The following is a 12017-nucleotide window of genomic DNA, read 5'->3' as shown; positions in this document are numbered from 1 at the left end:
ACCACATGCTTTCCATGTCACCTCATCTTTATCCATCCACTCACCCCACTTCTCACCCTGAGCGCACCATTTTTCTCCTCCATTAAGACACAAAGGGCTGTTAGTGGGAAAGCTGTTCTCTCCTGTGGGACCCAGCCTGCCGAACCAGAGATATTGAGATAAATGCCTGTTAGGCTGGGTTACTATAAGCTCCGCTCCAGGTTAACACCACCCATATGTAGCTGGCACCTCAAAGTCTACACTACAGTGTCAGGAAAGTAGAGGCATAGTGTGTTTGTCTGCCTCATCTAGTGTACCCTGCGTCAAGACTGGATTATAAAGATTAAAGATTTGGGACTGTTTGTGTATCTGCGTGTGTGTGTGTGTGTGTGTGTGTGTGTGTGTGTGTGTGTGTGTGTGTGTGTGTGTGTGTGTGTGTGTGTGTGTGTGTGTGTGTGTGTGTGTGTGTGTGTGTGTGTGTGTGTGTGCCTATCTCTCAGTGTGTGAGTTATGTTTGAATCTGAGTCTAAGCACAAGTGAGTTAGTGGTCATGTAACAGTTTGGCATCTGGCTGTAGTTTTCCCTGTGTGTTATGCTACCCCAGGAAGTGAACAGACGAGTGGGGACATGATGAGACATTAGGGCATCCAAACCTCCGCTCCCCTTTGTGCTTCAGAGCTTGAAAAGTGAGCACAAGGTCACAGTGAAATATGTGTCCATTGGTGCACAGTATGATGAAGGTCCTGTTGAAGGTAAACATGATGGATGAACTGAATATAGTTTTGAACTGAATATTTCTGTTTTTTCCAGCTCCTCTCAAAAATGTGTCCTTTGCTGTGCCGGAGGCCCAGAGGCAGCTGGAGAGTGGGGTAGTTATAGGGATGATCCAGCATGATGATGAGCCTGGCAGCCTGGCAGCTCACTGCTGATATGAGAAGGAATGTAAAGAGAGACAGGGAGAAAGAATGAGAGAGAGATATAGTTAGGCAGGAAAGGAAGAGATAAAGAGGCAGGAAGATGGAGGCTAGTGAAAGACAGTAGAGGCAAAAGCCAAGTTATAGACCTTCTTCTAAGACGGATCAGCAGCCCCTGGTTTGTGATCTATCCTCTGTGCTGCCGGCCCTTTTTACTGGCTTCACTTATTTATATTGCAGTCTAACTTCAATAAGAGGAGCTTCCTCTTGTTCATCAGTGTCTCTCTGCATAGAAACGCACACAGAAATATATGCACGAACGCACCCGCACACACACAGCTCTTTGACAATCTATCCACATAATGAACTCACAATCACATACTGTATGTGTAACAGTATTGCTTCCGTCCCTCTCCTCGCCCCTACCTGGGCTCGAACCAGGGACCCTCTGCACACAGCGCGCACCCCGCAAACGATCTAGCCATTTCACATCGGTTACACTCACCCCCCTTTTGACCTCCTCCTTTTCCGCAGCAACCAGTGATCCGGGTCAACAGCATCAATCTAACATTACAGCTTCCGTCCCTCTCCTCGCCCCTACCTGGGCTCAAACCAGGGACCCTCTGCACACGTCAAGAACTGATACCCACGAAGCATCGTTACCCATCGCGCCACAAAAGCCACGGCCCTTGCAAAGCAAGGGGAACACAACTACTTCAAGGTCTCAGAGCGTGTGACGTCACCGATTGAAACGCTATTAGCGCACACCCCGTAAACTAGCTAGCCATTTCACATCGGTTACATATGTACGCAGCCATAGACACATACAGTTATAATAGCAGACTAAACAAAATTTTGCTCCTGCCCTATATACTGTACATAGACTTGGAATCACTGGCCACTTTAATAATGGAACAATAGCCACTTTAATAATGTTCATATAATGTGTACATACTGGTTTACTCATCTAATATGTATATACTGTATTCTATTCTACTGTATTTTAGTCAATGCCACTCCGACATGGCTCAATCTAATATTTATATATTTCTTAATTCTAATATTTTACTTTTAGATTAGTGTTAATTGTTGTGAAATGCTAGATACTACTGCACTGTTGGAGCTAGGAACACAAGCATTTCGCTACAACTGGAATAACATCTGCTAAATATGTGTGTGACCAATTCAATTTCATTTGATTTGATGGTAATGGAGTTCATCCGGATCCATATCCTTGTTAGAGCTGCAGCACGTCTGAAGTACCTGAAGACAAGTGACAGAGCGAGAGAGAAGGACAAAATCATACAGTAAATCTGCTACATGGGCAATCACAAGATCAATACCACAAAAGGAGTTTTTACTCTTACAGTACTTAAGCTTCTCTTTCCCAGGGTAATGAGTCTGTGGGGGTCTTAACTGTGAAATGGACACTTGACTGTTTTTAGAGCTCTATTGTTATTGCCTCTTGTGTGAAGAGTTGGTCCTTCACAGAGAAATGTGCATAGTTTCACACAATGCTATACACACTAATGTCAGCACCTAGAACTGAATCAGCTAAGGCACGTACAAGAGACTATAAACACTAGGGGCTTTATTCAATCTGAACTTCAGCGATACAGATTGAATAGAGCCCTAAAGCAGTGCCTTCAGAAAGTATTCTCACCCCTTGACTTTTTCCACATTGTTGTGTTACCAAGTCAATTAAAATTGATTTAAATTTAAAAAATTGTCAACGATCTAAGTGGAAGATCAATTCTACAAATAAATAAAAAACGAATGAAAAATAAAACACTAATATATCTTAATAAGATAAGTATTGAACCGCCTGAGTCAATACTGTACATTTTAGAATCACCTTTGGCAGTGATTACAGCTGTGAGTCTTTCTGAGTAAGTCTCTAAAAGCTGTGCACACCTGGATTGTACAATATTTGCACATTATTCTTTAAAACATTATTCCATCTCTGTCAAGTTAGTTGATTGATCATTGCTAGACAGCCATTTTCAAGTCTTGCAGTAGATTTTCAAGCTGTAACTAGACCACCCAGGAACAATCAATGTCATCTTAGTAAGCAACTCCAGTGTATATTTGTCCTTGTGTTTTGGGTTATTTTCCTGCTGAAAGGTGAATTTGTCTCCCAGTGTCTGTTGGAAGTTTTCCTCTAGGATTTTGCCTATGCTTGGCTATTCCGTTTCTTTTTATCCTGACTAGGGCAAGGACCATGCTTGAAAATATGTGGTACTCAGTGATGTGTACTCAGTGATGCCCCAAACATAACGCTTTGTATTCAGGACAAAAGGTTTTTGCCACATTTTTTGCAGTATTACTTTAGTGCCTTATTGCAAGCAGGATGCATATTTTGGAATATTTTATTAGTATTGTGGAGTAACTACAATGTTGTTGATGCATCGTCAGTTATCTCCTATCACAGACATGAAACTCTGTAACTGTTTTAAAATCACCATTGGGTTCATGGTGAAATCCCTGAGCGGTTTCCTTTCTCTCCGGCAACTGAGATAGAAAGGGTGCATGTATCTTTGTAGTGACTGGGTGTATTGATACATTTATTTTATTTTATTTAACTTTTATTTAGGTCAGTTGAAAACATATTATTATTTACAATGACAGCCTACATGATCCAAAGTGTAATTAATAACACTAATAACTGCAACATGCTCAAAGGGATATTCAATGTCTGCTTTTGCGAACCACTTGCCTACTTTGCAAACCATTCTTTGCAAATCACACAGTCCATGTAACTTATTTTGTGACTGGTTAAGCACATTTTTACTCCTGAACTTTTTTAGGCTTGCGATAACAAATGGGTTGAATACTTATTGACCCAAGACATTTCAACTTGTATTTTTTTATTAATTTGTAAACATTTCTAAAAAATATAATTCCACTTTGACATTATTGGGTATTGTGTGTAGATCAGTGATACAATCTCAATTTAATCCATTTAAAATAAATTCTGTAATACAACAACATTTTGGAAAAGGTCAAGGCGTGTGAATACTTTCTGAAGGCACTGTAGATATAAGCTGTGAAGGCATGATAGGAGAGGTGGTGTCTGAGCAGAACCGTGTCTGTATATGCTTGGGCTACATGCTATGTTTAAGGAAGAGTCCACCAAGCAGAGGAGAGAACATCTCAGTTGATTATCCTATTTTATTCTCCTCACTCTATACCGTAGACTCTATAGCCATGTAAACAAAGGATTTAAATCATCATCTTTCTTTTGCTTAACGGGATACCTCAGGATTTTGGCAATGAAGACCTGTATCCACTTCCTCAGAGTTAACTCGTGGATACCATTTTAATGTCTCTGCGTGCAGTTTGAAGGAAGTTGCTAACTAGCTTTAGCGCAATTGCTAGTTAGCTTTAGCGCAATGACTGGATGTCTATGGTAACTGCTAGCATGCTAGTTGATTCCATAGACTTCCAGTCATTGCGCTAACGCAATTTATCATTGGCACTCAAAACGACCTCTAACTTCCTTCATACTTGATGCAGAGACATACAAATTGTATCCATGAGTTCATCTGACTTTGGGGAAGTAGATAAAGGGCTTCATTACCAATATCCCGAAGTATCCCTTCATTAATGGCTTAAAAACATGCATTGTACATGGTCAGAATTCTCTCCCTCTCTCTTACCGTCAGATGTTTCAAAAGTGGTTTTCCTGAATGGCAGCTGATTGGAATTATTCAGCTTAATAATTGTTTAGGTTTTGAACCAAAGCCTTGCAAATGAGTAGACAAATTTCACTCTAGTAAATGGGGTTCAATTGAGTGATAACTCCACTGCTATTCTGTTAGAAGCATCTCTGAGAATGTTGCTAACCCTTTCTGAGGGTGGGTAAGTAAGCTGTTGTACATGGCAGGCATATTATTCAGTTGCAGCTGTTGGTTGTACAGTATGTTACTCTCATTTACTATTTTCAATTATTCTATTCCGTCACGCTACTTGTCACATTCTGACTTTGGAATTTTTCAATATTGATCATGATGATGTGTTTTCCAGTCAGACTTTGGCAGCAGCCGGGTTGAATTGACTGATGCTGTTGAAATGAAATGTCATTGACATTTGGTACAGAACAAGTCAGTAAGATAAGGTCAGAGGGAGTGCATTAGCTGTGAGAAATGAACCATTATGCAGATGAGTGGGAGAGTGGCACTCTCAGCTCAGGTCAGCTCTCTAAATGGATAGAAGTAGAGGTCATCAGATCCTCAGTTCTACAGCTGCACCATTGAGAGCATCTTGACTGGCTGCATCACTGCTTGGTATGGCAACTGCTACAGAGGGTAATGTATACGGCCCGGTACATCACTGGGGCCGAGCTACTGTACCTGCCACCCAGGACTTCTATACCAGTGGGTCAGAGGAAGGCCCTAGAAATTGTCAAAGACTCCAGCCACCCAGGTCATGGACTGTTCTCTTTTCTACCGCATGGCAAGTGGTACCGATGCACCATGTCTGGTACCAAAAGTACCCCCCAAGCCATAAGACTGCTAAATAGTTCACCAAATAGCTACAGAGACTATCTGCATTGACCCCCCGTTGCACTAACTCTTTTGACTCATCACAAACGCTGTTGCCTCACTTTACCCCTACCTATACCTTATCACTTTACCCCTACCTATATGTACATATCTACTTCAATTACCTCATACCCCTGCAAATCGTCTTGCTACTGGTACCCTGTGTACTGTATATAGCCAAGTTATCGTTACTCATTGTGTATTTATTCTTACTTATGGAAGAGACCATAAGTAAGCATTTCACTGTTAGTCTTCACCTGTTGTTAGCAAAACGTGACAAATAAAATGTGATTTGATTTGACATTATAAGGTAGACAAGTTCCAGAGGGTTAAGAAATGGGCAAAAGATGGACTGAATAAGGGAAAGGAAGAGTAAAGGTTAAAGTTCCATTAGTGAAGAAATATTCCCAGATCCCTGTACTAGAGGAAATATTCCCAGATCCCTGTACTGGAGGAAATATTCCCAGATCCCTGTACTAGAGGAAATATTCCCAGATCCCTGTACTAGAGGAAATATTCCCAGATCCCTGTACTAGAGGAAATATTCCCAGATCTCTGTAGTGTAGAAATTATTCCCAGATCCCTGTAGTGTAGGAAATATTCCCAGATCCCTGTACTGGAGGAAATATTCCCAGATCCCTGTACTAGAGGAAATATTCCCAGATCCCTGTACTAGAGGAAATATTCCCAGATCTCTGTACTAGAGGAAATATTCCCAGATCCCTGTACTAGAGGAAATATTCCCAGATCTCTGTAGTGTAGAAAATATTCCCAGATCCCTGTAGTGTAGGAAATATTCCCAGATCCCTGTACTGGAGGAAATATTCCCAGATCCCTGTACTGGAGGAAATATTACCAGATCCCTGTACTAGAGGAAATATTCCCAGATCCCTGTACTAGAGGAAATATTCCCAGATCCCTGTACTAGAGGAAATATTCCCAGATCTCTGTACTGGAGGAAATATTACCAGATCCCTGTACTAGAGGAAATATTCCCAGATCCCTGTACTAGAGGAAATATTCCCAGATCCCTGTACTAGAGGAAATATTCCCAGATCTCTGTAGTGAAGAAAATATTCCCAGATCCCTGTACTGGAGGAAATATTCCCAGATCTCTGTAGTGTAGGAAATATTCCCACATCCCTGTACTGGAGGAAAGATTCCCCAGATCCCTGTACTGGAGGAAAGATTCCCAGGTCCCTGTAGTGGAGGAAATATTCCCAGGTCCCTGTAGTGGAGGAAAGATTCCTAGGTCCCTGTAGTGTATGAAATATTCCCATATCTCTGTAGTGGAGGAAAGGTAAAGTCCTACAGAGAGAAGGACAAATCTCCCCTCCAGTGGCCAGATGCATGATAGCCTGTGAGAGCTGGAGGGACAGTGACTAACCTCTCTACACAGAGGCCAATAACCCTACAGCAGGCCATGGGTTAGAGCAGCCCTGACTCTACCACCACTGCCCTGAAAAGGAAGGCAGGAGACATACACAGGAAGATAACACTGACTTTACACTTGACTTTACACCATTCCAGTCACTCCCAGTAGGCCTTGGAGCATGCATGCCTTTTAATTGTATTCTCCATTGGCCCGTAGAGGGGGAACACACACTTGACAGGGGATTAATGGCAAACACACATACAACAGAAACGCATCATGAATTGGAAACATGCAAATATACAATATGACCTATTTAGCTCCGTATCACAACGTGATTGAAATTTAAAGGCAATGTTCCCGTGTTAGCGGAGACTGCATTTACTGCAAACGCTGCATATGTCAGCTCAATCGGAAATTACCTTTAAATTTATATTGCACAATCTGTAACGCTTCAGCGTGGGCGGCAGGTAGCCTAGTGGTTAGAGAGTTGGGCCAGTAACCGAAAGGTTGCTAGATTGAATCCCCGAGCTGACAAGGTAAAAATCTGTCATTCTGCCCCTGAACAAGGCAGTTAACCCACTGTTCCTAGGCCGTCATTGTAAATAAGAATTTGTTCTTAACTGACTTGCCTAGTTAAATAAAGGTTAAATGAAAAATAAATAAATAAAAACATTGAATAGAGCCCCTAGACCCCCGCTCTGAGACAGAGAGAGAGAGAAACTATACATACCTCGCCCTAAACATCAGCGCCACAGGTAACTTCAAACAAAGCTGTGAACGATCTGAGAGACAAGGCAAGAAAGGCCTATGCCATCAAAAGGAACATAAAATTCAACATACCAATTAGGATCTGGCAAAGAATACTTGAATCAGTTATAGAACCCATTTCCCTTAATGGTTGTGAGGTCTGGGGTCCGCTCACCTACCAAGAATTTACAAAATTGGACAAACACCAAATTGAGACTGCAGGAAGAATTCAGCAAAATTTGTGTACAATGTAAAACACCAAATAATGCATGCAGAGCAGAATTAGGCCGAAACCCGCTAATGATCAAATCCAGAGCCGTTAAATTCTACAACCACCTAAAAGGAAGTGATTCCCAAACCTTCCATAACAAAGCCATTACCTAGAGAGAGATGAACCTGTAGAAGAGTCCCCTAAGCAAGCTGATCCTGGGGCTCTGTTCACAAACACAAACAGACCCCACAGAGCCCCAGGACAGCAACACAATTAGACACAACCAATTGATGAGAAAAAAAAAGGATAATTACTTCACACATTGTAAAAAAAAAATAAAAAAAAAAAACAGAGCAAACTAGAATACTAATTTGGCCCTAAACAGAGAGTACACAGAGGCAGAATACTTGATTAGATACACATATTTCCCTCAGATTACACAGACCCACAAAGAATTCGAAAACAAACCCAATTTTGATAAACTCCCATATCTATTGGGTGAAATACCAAAGTGTGCCATCACAGCAGCAAGATTTGTGAACTGTTGCCACAAGAAAATCGCAACCAGTGAAGAACAAACACCATTGTAAATACAACCCATATTTATGTTTATTTATTTTCCCTAATGTACTTTAACTATTTGCACATAATATGACATTTGAAATTTCTTTATTCTTTTGGAACTTTTGTGAGTGTAATGTTTACTGTAATTGTTTTTGTTTATTTCACTTTTGTTTATTATCTATTAAACTTGCTTTGGCAATGTGAACATATGTTTCCCACTCCAACAAAACCCCCTTAAATTGAAATTGATTGGAGAGAGAGAGAGAAATTAGGGCGAGAGATGTGTGAGAAGGAGAGAAAGTGGGGGAGGGAGGTGATAAATGAGAGGGTGTTTGTGTGAGGGATGAGACAGGGAAAGTGTGTGTGTGTGTGTGTGTGTGTGTGTGTGTGTGTGTGTGTGTGTGTGTGTGTGTGTGTGTGTGTGTGTGTGTGTGTGTGTGTGTGTGTGTGTGTGTGTGTGTGTGTGTGTGTGTGTGTGTGTGTGGGATGGTGGGAGAAAGAGGAGTAGGGAGAGAGGAAGAGGAATGGAAGCCAGCCAGGGAGGGAGTAAGGGATGAGAGCAGGGGCTGATGGGTGAGAGGAACAGAGGAGTGTGTGTGTGCGTATGTGTATGTGTGCGTGCGTGCGTGCGTGCGTGCGTGCGTGTGTGTGTGTATGTGTGTGTGCGTGCGCCTGCGTCTGCGTCTATGATCTGCGTAGCTGGCTGGGGATAGTATTTTTACTGGCCTATGAGTGTTTAATTACCTGCCCCTCTCAAGGCAGTTAAAGGGAATTCTGGCCTGTTTGTCTTTTGTGTTCGTGTTCAGAGTGTGTCGAAATAATCTTTGATCCTGCCTAATGAATTGATTGCTTCCCACTTATATATCAGTGTAGCATGTAGAGTAGGTGTAAGCTGATATATTAATTACTAGATGGTTATCTAACCCACTGATATCTGTCCCTCCCCTTGTGTGTCCTTCTCTCTTTCTTCCACTTGACCACTGTCTACCTACTCCTCTCTCTGTTTTTCCGATTCTCCCTCTCCGTCCCCTTTCCTCTCTCTCTCACCCCCCCCCCCCCCCCCCCCCACCACCTCCCAAATTCTCTCTTTCTCTCTCTCTCTCTCTCTGTGTCACAGGGTGAGTGTTCTCAGAAGTGTCGCAATATGTTCATTGTGGAGACAGTGTGTGTGGCCTGGTTCTCCCTGGAGTGGATCCTGCGCTTCATCCAGGCTCGCAGCAAGCTGGAATTCATCCGTGGGCCCCTCAACGTCATTGACGCCATGGCCATCTTGCCCTACTACGTGTCCCTGGTGGTGGATGAGGATGACCCGGCCATGGACCATGAGAAGGCCGGAGGGACCAGCTACCTGGACAAGCTAGGCCTGGTGCTGCGGATCCTTAGGGCTCTAAGAATCCTGTATGTGATGAGGCTGGCCCGTCACTCTCTGGGCCTGCAGACCCTGGGCCTAACGGTGAGGAGGAGCACCAGAGAGTTTGGCCTGCTGCTGCTCTTCCTGTGTGTGGCCGTCACCCTCTTCTCCCCGCTGGTCCACCTGGCTGAGAGTGAGCTGACCGGAGTCGAGGACTTCAGCAGTATCCCTGCCTCCTATTGGTGGGCTATCATCTCCATGACGACGGTGGGCTACGGCGACATGGTGCCACGTAGCATCCCGGGCCAGGTGGTGGCGCTGAGCAGCATTCTGAGTGGCATCCTCATCATGGCCTTCCCTGCCACCTCCATCTTCCACATGTTCTCTAAGAGCTACCAGGATCTCAAGCGGGAGCATGACCGCCTGTTTAAGGAGGAGTGTGCGGCGGCAGCAGCTTTAGCGGCAGCCAGCGGGGAGGGCCAGGAGGGGAGCGAGGACTTCCCGCCCCCAGGGCTGCGCCACATGTGTCCAGACACAGAGAGCACTTGCTCTCTGGAGTCCCTGCCCTTGCTGGAGAATGGTGTTGAGGCTAACCAGCGTAGCCACAGCCCCAGGTTGCCAGCAGGAGCCTTTTAGACGGTCAAACAGGCCTCACCTGTCCCGGCCCACACACTGGGGACAGGGAGGCCTCAGCAGGCTCACTCATCATAGACTTAATAGATGATGCAGTAAAATATCCAATCCAAAGTAATTTTTTTCTCTCCATTGCTGTCTTTCTCTCTCCGAAAATATTGCGTAGTTCACTCACCACATACTTCTTTTCATTTTAGTTTCAATCTCTGTCTGAGATCAGAAGGTCCAGAAGGACAAATGGAAGCCGTAGCCACCTGTCTACCCTAGACATCTGTACTGAGCTCAAGTGATTTTATTTTTGAGAGGCTTTAAAAGCTGTACTTAAAAGACCTCAGATATCATACTGGATGGTTCTGACTCTCCCGTGCTGGATAAATCCTCTCTCTTTAGCTGCAACAAATGCAAAGATACACACAGACTACCCTGGATTTGGCTGCTTGAGTGTTTGGAGTCACGGAGATGGAGTTATTTGCCACCACACGCTTCGACAAGCAGTGATCATAGAGCTTTTATAATCTGCTTGAGAAAGAGAGCCATGTGTGTAGAATTAACTTTGTAAGGCTCTAAATAAAAACACAAGTGATCTCAACTACGCAGTTGTCGTTGTTTTTTGTCTTTCTGGGAAGATATATGGGTGATTCTACAGAAGTGTTACAAATTGCAGTTCCACCCCCAAAAAACTATAAAACATAATAATTAAGTATCCAAACATAGGCCATTTACTTATATTAGAAATGTTCTAATTAAATCCAAGGCAATAAGAAACATATTGTTAATTTATACACCAAGTTCTATTGAGTTGTGGCCCTCCCAAACCCTAACTCATATACTTCATGTTTGAATATAAAGCAATTAATGATTTTGTGATTGTTTTAACAATATTATTTCATTAGAACATCTTCAGTTGTTATTATTACGCTGAAACATAGTTATCTAACTAGTCATCTTGTTTATTTTTAAACATCTATCTCCAAAAAATCCTGTCCCACCTTTTGATGTCACTACCAAAAGACACACATTAAAAGAATGAATGTGTCTTAAGCCACACCCCTACAAATATCACCAGGTGATGGGATTGCACCCCTCTACAACATGTTTGTCTGCAAACATTTTGGAGAAAATTATTGATCAAGTTGGTAAATCTTCATGTATTTTTAAGAAGTGTCACTGCCAAGGTTATTGTGGTTGTGTTTTTATATTTGACATTTTATTTCTATTTGTTTTAAGATTTTTATTTGAAATTCAGTTTAGTAATCAGTTTTCAGATCTGATTTACTAATTTTTATTTAGTTTGTTTTATGAAAACATTTATATTTCATTTTTATATTATTTAGTTTAAGTTTTAGTGTATGTGTGGGAGGCTAGAAGCCATATGTGTTGTATAGTTTTGGTGATGTCACTTCTTGCCACTGTGGGGCAGTAATGCTTAAGGTGATGGGTCAGGTTGTAGGTTACGTTATGTTTAAATGTAGACTCATTGAGATGACGTAGACGCACCAAGTAAACAGTAGTAGTGGGTCAATTTCCTCAACAACCAGGAGTGTTGAAGCGCAAGGCTAAACCTCTCCGCTGTTTTGGTCCCGTAGCTACCACATTGTAGCAGAGTACTCTGTGTGAGAGCAAAGTCTTACATCACGCTCATCTCAATGGGCGTGTTCCTCTGCTCAGACGTTGCTGACACCTGCCAGTTCTTACAACA

The 12017-nt window shown here is 42.6% G+C and overlaps 1 protein-coding gene across 1 annotated transcript in view; it reads left to right on the top strand.

The window, feature by feature from the left end:
- The window catches only part of LOC139539840 (voltage-gated potassium channel regulatory subunit KCNG4-like), a 30475-nt gene extending 19565 nt beyond the window's left edge, over nucleotides 1–10910 (top strand). Inside the window, exon 3 of the mRNA XM_071343178.1 lies at nucleotides 9452–10910. Coding sequence (XP_071199279.1) covers nucleotides 9452–10321 — 870 coding nt within the window. The 3' untranslated portion in view covers nucleotides 10322–10910. The remainder of the gene's footprint in view (nucleotides 1–9451) is intronic.
- The last annotated feature ends 1107 nt before the right edge of the window (nucleotides 10911–12017 follow it).

The sequence above is a fragment of the Salvelinus alpinus genome, chromosome 15, assembly GCF_045679555.1.
Source record: "Salvelinus alpinus chromosome 15, SLU_Salpinus.1, whole genome shotgun sequence".
NCBI classification, from domain to species: domain Eukaryota; kingdom Metazoa; phylum Chordata; class Actinopteri; order Salmoniformes; family Salmonidae; genus Salvelinus; species Salvelinus alpinus.
Note: the sequence above shows the minus strand (reverse complement) of the source record. Positions and strands in the feature narration are given on the sequence as shown.